We start from the raw sequence: 14,657 nt of genomic DNA, 5'->3' as shown, positions 1-14,657 counted from the left end.
TAAGTCACCATCCAGTTTCACATGTCACATTGTCAGAGTAAGTAGTAGATATAACAAGGGATGAATTATTCCGCTGGCATTGGAAAGGCCACATAATACTCTGTCTTGAATACAATCCATGAAGAAATACTACTCAGTTTGCAACCAAGGCTTCATATGTGTGCATAGGGTCATGAAAGTGTCACAGCTTTGTTTTGTACATTGAGTAAACAAATGGGATGTCTACACGGTGGAAGGGTTCAGGATATTGGCCTCTGCTTGCTGGACTTATATCTGGCTTATCGGTAAGGTGTTGCTGGCACTTCACTCACCGCGTGGATTCTAATCAGTGTGATTCAGTGACTCTGTGCATGTGTGGACACACGTGCACGCGCGCGTATTTGCTGTACCTTGTCGTGATGAGGAAGAGTGAAGTGTTATCTCACTGAGGCAATGTTTCTTTAGCCTCAGACAGGCAGAGGATTGGAAGGATTAAGGTGCATTGATTTCTCAAACCCCCAGGACATAGATTGAAATGTGAGCTCTGACTCAGACCTCTGTTAGAAGTGCTCCAGTTGCCCCCCCACCATCCCATCCATCCCCTGCCTCTTAATACTCGCTTTCCCAGTCCTGTTTTTTCTCACCGCCACATTTCCAACAGTAACAAGTGTCTGCAGTGGCCTGATAGCTCAGGATGTTTGCCCCCCTGCTGCTGAAAGACAGCCCTCTGATAATAATTCCTTTATTTGTCTGTTGTGGTAATAAGGAAATTAATTCATATTGCAGAGACGAGAACTAGAAAACTTCATATTGGTTTCCGTGTATTGAGATTTATTTGTACATTTTCTCAATTAATATATGCTAATTTGCAAAGAGCATGGAAATATAACTTCTTATATGTCACTGACTGTCTTCACTATGTCTCTTCCATAGGAGATCACAAGCCTTCTGCCGTTCTCCAAGATCTCCCTGGATGACTTCACCGACAACGCAGAGATAAGCAACGACCTCAATGCGTACATCCAGTACCGCATCAATGGCAGCAAGGACATCATGAACAATATTAGCCTGAACGGCAAGGCCGACCCGATCACAGTCGGCAAGCTCAGTAGCCACCTGATCGCCCGCAGCCAGGGTTCCTACCTGTATCTCAAACTCACCCTGGATCTGTTTGAGAGAGGTCACCTGGTGATCAAGAGTGCCAGCTACAAAGTGGTGCCCGTCTCGCTGGCTGAGCTCTACCAGCTGCAGTGCAACATGAAGTTCATGACCAATTCGGCCTTTGAGCGCTCACTGCCCATCCTCAATGTGGCGCTCGCCTCGCTGCACCCCATGACCGACGAACAGCTGTTCCAGGCCATCAACGCCGTCTTCGTCCAAGGGGAGCTGCCGTGGGAGGACTTCCAACAACGCATGGAGCTGCTGTCTTGCTTCCTCATCAAACGGCGGGACAAGACGCGCATGTTTTGCCACCCCTCCTTCAGAGAGTGGCTGGTGTGGAGAGCTGATGGAGAGAGTACAGACTTCCTCTGTGACCCCAGGTCAGTCCTCTTTTTCTTTTTAAGCTAATGCAGTAACTCAGAAGTTCTCCTTTATGGATTGCGGGGAACTTTTACAGGCATGACAAGTCTGTAGTACATTTAGAAAATGTTCTTGCTGTGCATCACAGTACAAATCACGAATCAAGGGAAGTACAAATCAAGCCATGATGATAATTACATTACAGTAGTCATATTAATAAAATGAAGGAGGCTTTTAAAGACGATATCCTTACTGCATTCTTTTATTAGTCAACTGTTTAGAATTCAGCCCTTTGAGTACAAATAATAAGCAGGCAGCACTCATGAAAAATAATCATGTTGTTTGTCCCTGAAGTTTCTTCTCATAGTCCTGAATTACTTATTAATGGTATGTTAATCATGGCCAACACTTTGCATGAAAAGTAGATTTGACATGAAGGACTTAGCGTGGAGAATAAATAAAACATTCTGATAAATAAGTGCAGAATGATTCATATGTTGGAGTCAGAGAGGAAATTGGCTTTGAGATGTTCCATGTTTGTTGTAATCATAACAACCCACTTTTTTATAATGCAGGTGCTATTATGTACTGTATTGCAACTTGATTTTTTTCATTTGTCACTAGCAATCAACATTTACTAGGACACTACTGACAAACAAAGATGTGCTGGATGTTAAAAATATATGAGATACATTTTCTAAAAGTAATTTTGTTAGTTTGTGTTCCGGCCAATGTGTCCCTGTTCACTAAAACATGTTTTAGAAATGGATATAATATTATAAAACAAGTTGAAAACTATGAATACCTTCCATTTCTGGATGTTGGTTTGTCCTAAACATTTAACATAATTCATGCATTTGTGTGAATCTACATTGTATTCCACTTAAACTTCTAGAGGAGACTCCAATCTGCAGAAATGTATCACTATTTCCTTTCTGTGCCCTCTTTGCCCTGTGAGGTGGGCTTCTCTGCTATAGTAAGGCTAACTTATTGCGATTCTGGAGCCTCCTCATGCACATTACAGACTTCAGTCATTCACAATTGATAAATTGTATGATGTCACTTTGGCATGCTTTTTCTCCTCCCTGATGCTCGTAAGTATCACCTCTGCTCACACAGTGGTGTTTCTAAATGGCCCAGAGCCGAGCTTCATATTCTGGTCATTCACAGCCTTCCAACTCCTTCATTAAAAAGAAACAAAGACTCAGAGTATGGCACAGGGAGTGCACATGCAGACAAAAGCTTGCCTCACTGCCTCTCTGTCTGTGCCAGGGCATGAATGGAGAGAATTTTAACCAGATCAAAGTGATCTGCAATCATGCATGTCCTTTTAATGAAGTTCTGCATTAATTAATGGCAGAGTGCCTGAGTGAAGATTGAAAGGAGAACCCAGGGGTTTAACACTCTTCCCCATCCTTCAAGGGGGTATTCTGAATTCCTCATTAACTCACTCACCAAGGTAGTCTTCATAACCAAAATGAGCAGTTTCATGTTCACGTGGGATAGATGAACACCAAATGCATCAGTAGATTTACGTATTTCTAAAAAATAGCATCCAAATTGTATTCTGAAGCAGAAGACCAGACGATCTTTATTATGAAAGCGTTTTATGAACATTCATTCAGCCACAGCATCAGGAAAACTTAGGTCTCCAAGTGTTCTGCTGTCATTCTGTTTGTTACCTATTCTCCTCTATAGCTGAGTATCATCTCTGTTGTTTCCTTGCCCAGGACTGGCCATGCTCTTATGGCTTTCATGCTTTCCCGCCAAGAGGGGAAACTTAACCGTCAGCAGACGATGGAGCTGGGACACCACATCCTCAAAGCACACATCTTCAAGGTACAGCTTAGAAACCTATACATGCTCTCTATATTCAGCGTGTTCATTCTCTGTTTATTTATTCAGTGTGAGTATAGTTCACCAGAGGATAAACTACGAGAGAGATGAGAATAGAGACACTTGTTCAGCTCAAGTCCATTGACTTTATGTATGTGTGTTTATATCCTTGTGATTTCATATATGCATTGGTGTATGTGTTTGTGTTTGTGTGTGGGCAGGGCCTGAGTAAGAGAACGGGTGTGTCATCCAGTGTGCTGCAGGCTTTGTGGATCAGCTGCAGTGCCGATGGCCTTTCTGCAGCCTTGGCCTCCCTGAGGAATCTCTACACACCCAACGTCAAGGTAAAGATGTTCTCCAGCTTTCAATTAGCTGATTCAATGATGAAACATCAGCTTGTTTCGGCTTCTCAATACTAAACTGGGTTTTTGATCGGGGGTCAGACAAAATAAGCAATTCTTCAAATTTTAGACTGTAATTTTGATAATAAATAGATTTTTGGTCCTAATAGGTGACTGATTGATTGATTATTGAAATTATTTCCCCAGAACTCTCAACTCCCACACAAACTGATACATGGTATTAAAAGTGACATCTGAAGAACCCAAATGTCCTCCTGAATGCTCTTGCAATTCCACGGATGGCAATTAAGTTGTGAATTATTATAAATGTCACACTCTGTTCCTTACACATACTTATGGGGATGAACGTGAGCTCAGAGCAGATTAACTTTTGAAACTGCCATTAAAAGCAGTGCAAGGATGCTCATCGGCCTGGACAGATTCATCTTTTTTTTAACCATTAGCTTGATCTATGGTCGTCTCTTGTCCCTAAGGCTGAAATTAAAAACCATTAACTGGCAGGCAAAAGTGTAAATGAATACAAAAATAATTAGAGTCGGAGTAGCTTACTGATTGTAAAAATGTAAAAGCCTAATCTTTCTTCTTGAAGCATTTGCTATTTACCTCACATTTCCCATTTTCTCATAACATTTAGCAATAATTCACATTTTTCTCACATTACCGTCTTTTGGCATTTCTTGTCCTTCTTGCAATATGTCCCATTTGTGCTTATATGATAATGATGAGAACAGGTCTCAGTATGTTCATGACAATGATTGATCTAGAGTGTTTTTGGCTAATGTAACCAATGACTATAGACTGGAGCAAGAGAAAAGAGTGCGTCAGTGATAAAATATCGTCTGTGTTGCATTAGATAATTTCAAAATGCTTATTTCGACCCAAGAAGAAAAGAAAAGAAGGCTGATGCATTCAGTTTTCATCTTTAGCCAAATGTAATATAATTTATATCTTGTAGCTTAATAATATTCCAAGACTAAACATATTTAGTTGCTTGTTTCACACAGTGATTAGCCCTTTGTGTATCAGATATTTCACAGGCATTCTTATTCTCAGATAAACTACACAGAAAATGAAGTTGGCAGGTTATTTGGGAACTTCATTAAAAGTGCACCAGGATGAAGAAAAATAGGAAACTTGAGGAGATAGCAAAAGATGGGGGTCAGAAAGTATTTCAAGGATAAGCTTTTTTATACTATGAATATAAAATATGGTATTTAACTTCTGTATTTATTCAGATATTCAGTTACACTTTTGACTCCTCAGATATTCTACAATGGTTTGTTGCTTTTGGAGTCTCCTCCAGTTTTGTTTTGATGGACGGGCCTTTCCTAGATTATGTCACAATGATGTATTCTGGCTTGAAGCTAAATGATACCACATATTATAGTATTTCAGTGGTATTCCATCACTTGTTGTCATCCTCAATGTCCATTTGCGAGTTATTGTGTGCAAGTATAACATCACTCAGAGAGACATTTACAGAATAACCTTGTTCTGTCCTCTGGGAAAAACAGAGAATTGTTGTTAATTCTTTTTTACATTGGACCCAACGAAAAATACACAATTTAATTTCCTGTTGTCGGATACTCATTTGGCTCCGTGGTTCTGTTTGACTAAGCATTCATTATTGATTTCCTCATCAAGGAAGAGAATAACACACTTAATAATTGCATTCAGTAGAATGTGACCACTTCATTTTGTGGCTGACCTTTGCTGGTAGAAAAATATCTGAAGCTAAAGCAATAAAAACGTTTGCACTGAAATTAGGTGGAGAACATCAACTGTGTTTTAGAGTCCGAGCTCTAGATTCTGCTGCTGTTTGAATTAGTCCTTGACCATGGTGTTCACACAGCCATACATTGGAAAAATGCATGGGCTTGGAATTTAACTTTATTTTAAAATCAGTCAAGATCATATTCTTTTCAAAAGATAACTATAATGCCTTTGTTTAGTATTGTGAATATTATGCAATTCATGTTTTTTACCTTGAAAAACACATTATGACAGCATGTTGTTAGTTTTGTTTTTCTCCTTTTATGCAATTACATAAATCTTCAAACATTAAGGAAACATTAAAAAGAGATTTCTAATTGTCTTTTACATAAGAGGGCTTATAAATGCACAGTTGTTTTCAGATAATACTCAAGTGCCCAGGTGGTAACACTTTGATAACATTGTTCCAACACCAGCTGTCTGTGTTTGCATTTCATTTGCACAATCAGGTGAGCCGTCTGCTGATGCTTGGTGGTGCAAACGTGAATTACCGCACAGAGGTGCTGAACAACGCGCCGGTGCTCTGCGTCCAGTGCCACCTCGGCCACCAGGAAATTGCCTTCCTGCTGTTGGAGTTTGGGGCCAGCGTAGACGTGGTGTCTGAGAATGGCATGAACCCCCTCTGCTTCTCAGCCGCTGCAGGACACTTGGGACTAGTCATGATGCTCTGCAAGAGGGGGGGCAAGGTGAGGAGCCCACCCTCTAGTTTTATAAATAAAGATGTGTTAGAAATACCAAAACTGAACTGTTCTCAGGCTAAAGTCGTATCTCAGCCGCATTGCAGCAGTACATCACTCCAAAGCTATTTAAACATACAGTACATTTATCCCAGGTAAAACTAACCGTGTTGTATTCCCACCAGGTTGATCATGTAGATAAGAGTGGCCAGTGTGCACTGGTCCATGCTGCTCTCCGAGGACACCCAGAGATTATCCAGTACCTGCTGGAGCTGGAATGGAGTGCTGAGGGGCAGCAGCAGGACTGTGCTCTGAAGAACAAAGCTCTGCAGCAGGCTTTGATAGCAGCATCCAGCATGGGACACACACAGGTCTGACTCACAGACATGCACATGTTTTACTTTACACACAGTCAACCACCACCAGCAGCCTCACCATGTACAGTAAAAACAATGAATTGAGTTGAGAACATGATTGTTAAAGTTTACTGACTACATAAAGAGACATATTTGAAAGAAGAAACTAAGACTCACACATACAAAACACAATATATTTTCAGAATGCACTGCATGTTTAATAATAAAAGATGTTTCTAACTTTACAAAAGCATCGCTATCCTCACCTATGGGTTTTCACACAGCTTTCCACAAAATATCCCAGAAAGCAGAGGTAGCTATAGATATAATCTGAGTACATCTTGTTTTCAGTGAGGATGACTTAAGGTTTAAAATCAGGGTCCAGGTGGGATGCAGGCTTAAGGTTTATTTTGGCCTCCTCATTAGTTGGAATGGGATCCTAAGGCCCGGCTCAGAATAACAGAACTGGGCCAAGCTAAGCTGTCAACCCACATGTAGAAGGAGACCCCGTTAAAGTCGAAGTATTAATCAGATAGGACTCAACTCATATCACCTCCTACCGTGGTTCAGGGACAAGTGGCTCTCTAGTCTCACCCTGGGGTATCCCATTTGTTGCTATTTTGCTACAAAATTAGCATATTGTATAACCTCTTGAAGATTTATTTGATATCTTATTCTGAAACAGTATGCCATTAATCCAAGTTTCTTTTTTGGCAGGTTGTGAGAGGCTTGCTGGCGTTGAATAATGAGCATGCTGTGCAAATTGATAGCCACGACACTCTGTGGGGAGAGACAGGTATGTTTTCATCCATCTTTTTGCATTACGTGGCTCCCCTGTATCATCGCCTGCTGTTTTAACATTCTGGACCTCACTGCTGTTATTGCATGCTGCAGCTGAGGATCGTGTGTCTCTCTCTTCTGCAAAGTAAAGCTCTCTGTTTGATGTGTCGGTCGCTCATCCCAAATGTGTGCGCTTTTTTATGGCCGTTCCAAGTTTTTCCTGTGCTTTCTGGTAAAAGCATTACTTATTGTGGCTCATGTGGGTTTCTACTTTGAGTTTGGTCAACACAGCATTTCCTCAGGACAATGATTTTCCAACATGCCGCTGGATTTCAGCTACAGTATCCCTTGGGGCTCTTTGTGAAGATATCGCCAACAGTTTGAACATTTTGAAGTCACTCCACCAGCTGTTGTATGTATTGTAGACCGCATGTAGGTATAAACGTTTACGCATTACATATGGTTTGTAATCCACTTAGATTTAGTTGTTGACTTTAGTTGAGCCTTTTTTTTTTCATCTCTTTTTTGGGAGACTGGTAAGTTTGTGCTACTGCCTGATTAAAGTAGATTGACAACAGAAAGTGAGAGACAGAGTCTGCTTATCAGGGGTAGAAGTTGTCGACAGTGATTGTTGTTGATGGCGAGCTCAAAGCAATTTGAGATCGAAATAATAAATGGTACAAAAAATGTGCAGCAGCAGGTAACAGTCTAAAGTCTAGAAGCAGGAAGTGAATGTCAGGGATGGAATTGCTAAAAATAAAGCTGGACAAATTAGTAGAGAGTAATGTTTACTTTGAGAGACATTTCACCCTCTGGATGGACCCATAAGTGGCCATAAGAATATTTATTTGCACATGTGCCTCGTTTTCTGGTTCCCAGTTTGAGTACTAAAAATCTTTCTTAGACCTTTGTGAAGTTGCAGACACATTAAGTGTGAGAGCTGCAGTTTTTTTCCGTAAATGTTTTTGAAATGTTTGTCTCTCAACTTCAATGTGAGCTTTTGCTTTGAGACTTAAGTAATTCAAGCTATAAATGTTCAAATCGTACCCCTTCTTGTTTGACAATAGTGTTTGATGCTTTTTTTCAATCATACTAGAATAGATTTTTTTTTACAAAAAGAAGAATTTTAATAATAGTCTCTTTATGTCTGTCTCGGTTGTAAGCCAGCAGGATTTAGCAATAAAAAATTGGTGCTACAGGAATGTAGGTCAGCCTATTAGTGGACAGGCTGTCCGTGTCCACAGTGTGCTTAACTGGTGCTTGTGTCCTGCTAAATGACTGCAGGACTTCAGACCCTGAAATATTCCTTTGAGGAACTGCTGCTCTGTTTCCTCTGATGTGACTGGGATCTGTGTTCTGGTATAATCTTTTCACCTGCCTTCTTGTTGCTGAAAACATAAAGCATTTGTCCAAAGCTTTGAGTCATATTACTAAACCTGATATGTAACCTGGACATGATTATCACTGTGAATAATAGTAACCATACCCTAAATTGAGCTCTCAGCTCTATTTACAGAGTGGATGTTAAATCACAGCCAGCACCCTCTTTGTATGGCTTATAAAGTCATTATATTTTAGGTCACAGGTAGCAATAGAAAGTTGCAGAGCTTTGCCATAGCACCTCCGACCTGAACAATGTGTCTCCAAAACCCTTGACACGATCACATATTCACCCATCTGGCTATATCTGTCATTTAAAACGAGATCCAGGCTGGGACTTACTCTGGAGAAAAAAACCTGTATTTTCTTCGCACATATAATGAATATTTATTGGTGAATTACAGGTATAGAAACCGCTTTGTAGAGGAGTTCACTACAGGCAGTACAAATGACTGTGCCCATGTTGTTTGGATGCAAACAACAGAAATGATCAGTGCTGAGCGGAACTATATTAAATCTCAGTTTCACTTCAAATCCCTTTTCTACCGTTAAGCGTGCAGATTTAATAATCCAACCTTATAAAAGTCTGCCCTCTGATGCAGTTAATGCCAAAACCAACAGAGTCCCTGCAATATCCCCTCTGGAACAGTCCATTCATTGCTGTCTCCAAAACAATTCTCCGATAACAACCTGTCTCTGTGAAGATGTATTTCATATTCAAATTCATTGGTATATTACATCTCTATGCAAATAGACCCACTGTCTCCTGTGTTTAAATAGAGGCAGATTGAATTTTACATCTGTGGAAGCTCCATCTTTTTAAAAACCCCTCTTAGGATGCAAAACACCCCACAGTTATGCAAAGAAAGGTAATTTACCTGCACAGGATCATTGAGGTGAAAACACAGCAGTAGGATTGGCTCAAGGCAAAGATCAACAAATCCCTGTGTTTCAGGAAAGTAATCTTTTGTAAATAATGTATCATTTTATGATAATTTTGTTGTTTCTAACCCCTGGAATGTACAGCTGAGTAAAGACCATCCTCTGTCATTTTTGATAAGCATCCTAAAAAGGAATATATGTATAACAATCCATGACAAATGCAGTAGCCAGTGGGTACTTTGATGCATATTATTCTTGTTGGATGTTATCGTGGCAATCATTCATTTAAATGATAACATTTCTTTTTTTTTTGAGACAGGATCTCAATTTTTTGAGGGGCATTGAGCAATTATTTGGTGTACAGTGCTTGGCTTTGTTGAGTTTGTATGCTCATGCTGATATAGATTTCTTTCAAGAGGTCTTAAGCTAGTGGAGAATGACTGCCCACTGCTCTTAATACTGTAGTTAGAATGGCTTAAATACAGGGGGAAAATTCTGAATATGAGCAGAATAAAATGCACTTGAGGTCTTTTCATCGTCCGTACAACGCTCTGCTGTTTTATTTCATATGTACAAAGAGCGAAGTGTTCCTACTGTATAATAAGAGCACAGCATGAGCCAACCCAGGCAGCTATTTGTGGGTTTGCTCAGGTGCCTTTGGGAAAAAATGCTCTTTATTCTCGCATCAAGTGACAAACACCTGCATTTTCACTGTGAGCGCTGAAGCCAACCCTGTGGTAACTGATGAAAAGATTTTTTTTTTTTAAAGGCTATTTTTATCAGCGTTTTGAAGAAAAAAGATTCTTCATCCAATCTATCTTCAATCATGCTTCAAACAGGAAGTTGATGCGAAAATAAATGCTTCTAAATAAATTGAAGATGTTACTTTCCCTTCATGAGCTGAAGGGAATGAAGCTCTTTTCTCGTCGCTGATTTCTTTCTTTTAATGTGGAACAGTCAAATGTAAATGAGAACGTTTTAAATAATATAATTTCAATTTGGTTCACAGAGGGTGAGTTAAAGTACGCCTGTGTGCTCAGCATGAATGTATTTCTTATGTAAAAGACCCCAGGCCAAGCAAACTCGCCATTTTACAAATAACAATCAATATTCTAGTGTTGCCTTTTATAAGACATTTTGTAATTGACATTTCATCCATTATTAAGCTATACTTAATTTAGTGATTCATTAATTTAGAAACTAAACTACTGATAAAGTATAACATTAGCAAACACAAATTGAGAAATCCTCTAACTCTGGTTAAACATGTTTATTTAGAGCCTTTAATCAGTGTTGAGAAATAGCTTCATGTTGTTTAATGGATCTGCAAAGTTTTTGTGAAAAATGCCAGGTCGCACCTCTTTGTTGTTGTTGGTATATCTTGGGTTTCTCCAGCCTAGTGGTGTAGTGGTGAAGGATAAAGACATTATTATGTGTTTACTTTGTAAATCCGTTTTATCAGACGGTGGCTCAGAGTCTCGTCCTCAGGACAGCGTACAGGCTGCTTTGAAGGAGTAGGCGGAGCAGAGCTGACACAAGGCTGATCAATAGCTTACAAAACATATGATAAGATAAAATAAGGCAAGATTAGACAAGAAGTGAAAAATAAAACTCAGACAATAAATGTTCTCTTATCATGAATGTATGGGACTGCCACTAAGCAAGTAAAAACTTTTTAGAATAAACTGCGTTATGTAAAAACAGGCGTCACTTTCAACATCAACAACTGCACAGCTGTTGATGGTTTGCTCAGTGTAACCCAGGTGCTGCTAATGTTGCTCTCTGGAGCCTTAACACTGCCTAAATTTAGCTTTTTCAAAATCATTGTTCCTCACTGTGCTGTGTGTAAGGATATCCATATTTTGAGCAGATGGAGGGTGGGGTTGTTTGGCTGCTATGACTGTTCTTCCAGATGGATGATGTCAGTCAGATACGGAGGCTCAGCAGCACCTTAAATCTCTCCGAGGTAAAAAATGAGAGCAGAGCTGTTCCGATTCTTATGGTGGATCTTACTCTGTTTTGACAACTAGCGCTCATTTAAGACCGGCCCATCTGCTGCCGTACTCCAACAGCAGCAGCCGATTAACAGAAAAGTGTTGAACAATTCAAGAATCTGTCTTTGATTTCTTCACAGACCCGAATACAAGCACAAATCGTTCTTTTTTTTTTTTCTTAGAAATGAATTAGACACAGCTAAATCCAGTTAATCGTGTTCTGAAAAAGATACAAAATATAAATAAGAACGGGTGTTTAGCAGTAGTTTTCTAATGTTTGGCTGTTGATGCATAAAATGACTGGATTCTCCTCCCTCTGTGCGAGGCCCGGGAAGCTTGAGGCAGAATTCTAATGAGTTTAATAAGCATAACGTAATTGTCTGTTTTTAAACTCAATTAGCAACAAGCATTAGCCTGCTTTTCTCTACTTGTCCTTGAAGAAAGGGAGGGATTCTGGGATTGAAACAGCCTGGAAATCCAAGTAATTCCTTTTCCACATACTTGGGTTACTAAAGACCCTTGATGTTGCTTGTGTACAGAATATGTCTCTGTGTACTCTACATGTTGTCATTTTTACTAATGATCTTGCTATACAGTATCCTCTCTGGCTTAGTGTTAAGGGTGATGCTTTAAATTCCACTCCTATCTCACCACTCTACTGTTTCTTACCTTAAAGTGGTTCCTCTGTTCAGATCTAAATAAAGAAATCAGGACTACATCACATTTTAACCGCTCCTCCTTCATCCTCTCTTTAGCATTGACAGCAGCGGCCGGTCGGGGGAAGATGGAGGTCTGCAGCTTCCTGTTGGAGCAGGGGGCGGTGGTGCAGCAGGTTAACCGGCGGGGGGTGTCGCCTCTATTCTGCGCCGTCAGACAGGGACACTGGCAGGTGAGAAACGCTGAGTTGCTCTTTAGTGCCAGACAAACTATCCCTCTGTGTCCCTATTGGTTCCTGACACGGGGTCATGCTCCCTGCTAAACAAACTGATTTGAGTGAGCTCTGTGCACCTGGATGTGTCCGATGCCTGTTACCTGACTGACTGTTTCCTAGATTGCAGAGTTGCTGTTGGAGAATGGTGCTGATATTAACATCAGCGACAAGCAGGGCAGGACCCTTCTCATGGTGGCCGCCTGTGAGGGTCACCTGAGCACCGTAGAGTTTCTGCTTTCTAAAGGTGAGCCACGACATCAGCGCCACAGAGCATCCGCCATTAATACCGCAATTGCAAGTATTACATTTGCAGAATGTGTTAATATGAAGTATTTGATGACCGTTGTTTGTTTCAAAGGTGCATCTTTGACTTCGATGGACAAGGAGGGACTGACCCCCCTGAGCTGGGCATGTTTGAAAGGACACAAGAACGTAGTGCAGTTTTTGGTGGAGAAAGGTGCGGTCATCGACCACACGGACAAAAATGGACGAACTCCGCTGGACCTCAGTGCCTTCTACGGAGACGCAGAGATTGTAAGTGAAATTTGGTTAAAACGCCCCCAATACACACAAACCACCGGTGCACAAAAACACCACACACCAACAGCATACTTCATTGAGCCTTAACTGAGAGCGTCCCTCGGCCATTACTGCACACATACCGTTCTGCATTAGGGCCAGCTCATGACTGTCAACACAGTGTTTCTGCCTTTTCTTAACTGTTGGTGGTCCCGTGTAGGTCCAGTATTTGGTGGAGAGAGGAGCGGTGATAGAGCATGTAGACTACAGTGGGATGAGGCCTCTGGACCGAGCGATAGGCTGCCGGAACACGTCGGTGGTGGTGACTCTGCTAAAGAAAGGGGCCAAGCTGGGTAAGCACAATGGATTATTTATTTTTCCCTATGTCCAGGTGTAAAACCTGCTGGTACTGTAAAGGTTCGTGTGCAGATAATCGGTGCCGTCAGTTAGTTCACCATCAATGAAGTCAGCTGTCACTCGTGTGGTCTCTAGAAACTGTCTCTGGTTTGTCAGTTTGTTCACGTATCAATAACTAAAGAGACTCAGTATTTTGTGCCTCGATGTGAAGCTCGTTTCTGTCTGCTCGGCTATCTTATGGTACTAAGAATTAGATCAGACTCATTTTGTGGAATGTTCTGGAGTAACCCTGTTTCCATTCCTGATTTTCACTCGCTGTTCAGCTTGTGTGCATGTGTGTGTGTGTGTTCACTTTTACTAGTAGGTCTGTGTGTGTGTGTGTGTGTGTGTGTGTGTGTGTGTGTGTGTGTGTGTGTGTGTGTGTGTGTGTGTGTGTGTGTGTGTGTGTGTGTGTGTGTGTGTGTGTGTCTGCGTGTCATTCCTCTTCTCCCTCACGCTCTGCTTGGCTAATTTAAGAATGTGACTTATCACCTAAATGACATTCATAGAGCTATCTGGGTCTGCTGCTTATCTCCAGTGCACTCTGCTGTCTCAGAAGAAAAAAAAAAAGTAATAAGCAGAAGCCATACATTTTCTTTCAGCACAGTTGAACGCTCTGCATGCATTTACTGCTGAAAAGATCAGGCCATTTCAAGTTGACTGACACATAATTATATATTGTCACAAAACACTTAACACCTTTTCCTTTCACTACAAATGACTCCTCTCGCATGACCTCTTCTCTCTTCACTCTCCCCCTCCTAACTCTTTCTTAACTGCCTTCAATAAACTAAGGCTACAGAACGTCACCTTACGATCGATCAGGTACAATCTTTAGGTAACTTTACCTTGTACCAATTTCCAGAGAATACAGTGACCTCCTGTTAGCACCGGCAACAACAACATAACACGCTCGTCTTCCCCCTCTATAACCACAGGGAACGCAGCTTGGGCCATGGCTACTTCCAAGCCTGATATCCTGATCATCCTCCTTCAGAAGCTGATGGAGGAGGGGAACATACTTTACAAGGTAATGTGCAACTGGAAAAATCAACTATAAACTCTTCATGAAATGATTCATTTTCCTAATCTGCCCAGCAGTACTGAGTTATTATTAGATGATGTCAGGCTTTCTTGTAAAGGAAGTGAAAAAACATTGAACTATAGAATTCAGTTCAGCACAACAATGAAGTGATAACCATCCTATTCTAGCTCACTTAAATGAAGAAAAGGAATGGATGTGTATGTTCCGCACTACTTAACAAAGGAGC

General features: G+C 40.8%; 1 protein-coding gene across 1 annotated transcript in view; it reads left to right on the top strand.

Moving 5' to 3' along the window:
- tanc1b (tetratricopeptide repeat, ankyrin repeat and coiled-coil containing 1b) overlaps positions 1–14,657 on the top strand; it is a 94,414-nt gene that overhangs the window by 73,896 nt on the left and 5,861 nt on the right. The window contains 11 exon segments of the mRNA XM_054615001.1: positions 913–1,520; positions 3,231–3,339; positions 3,558–3,680; positions 5,921–6,157; positions 6,334–6,519; positions 7,222–7,300; positions 12,296–12,429; positions 12,592–12,715; positions 12,830–13,005; positions 13,211–13,343; positions 14,325–14,416. Of these exon segments, the coding sequence (XP_054470976.1) occupies positions 913–1,520; positions 3,231–3,339; positions 3,558–3,680; positions 5,921–6,157; positions 6,334–6,519; positions 7,222–7,300; positions 12,296–12,429; positions 12,592–12,715; positions 12,830–13,005; positions 13,211–13,343; positions 14,325–14,416 (2,001 nt within the window).

Source organism: Anoplopoma fimbria, chromosome 16 (genome assembly GCF_027596085.1).
Source record: "Anoplopoma fimbria isolate UVic2021 breed Golden Eagle Sablefish chromosome 16, Afim_UVic_2022, whole genome shotgun sequence".
NCBI lineage: Eukaryota > Metazoa > Chordata > Actinopteri > Perciformes > Anoplopomatidae > Anoplopoma > Anoplopoma fimbria.
The sequence above is the reverse complement of the archived record's forward strand: the minus strand, read 5'-3'. Positions and strand labels throughout refer to the sequence as shown.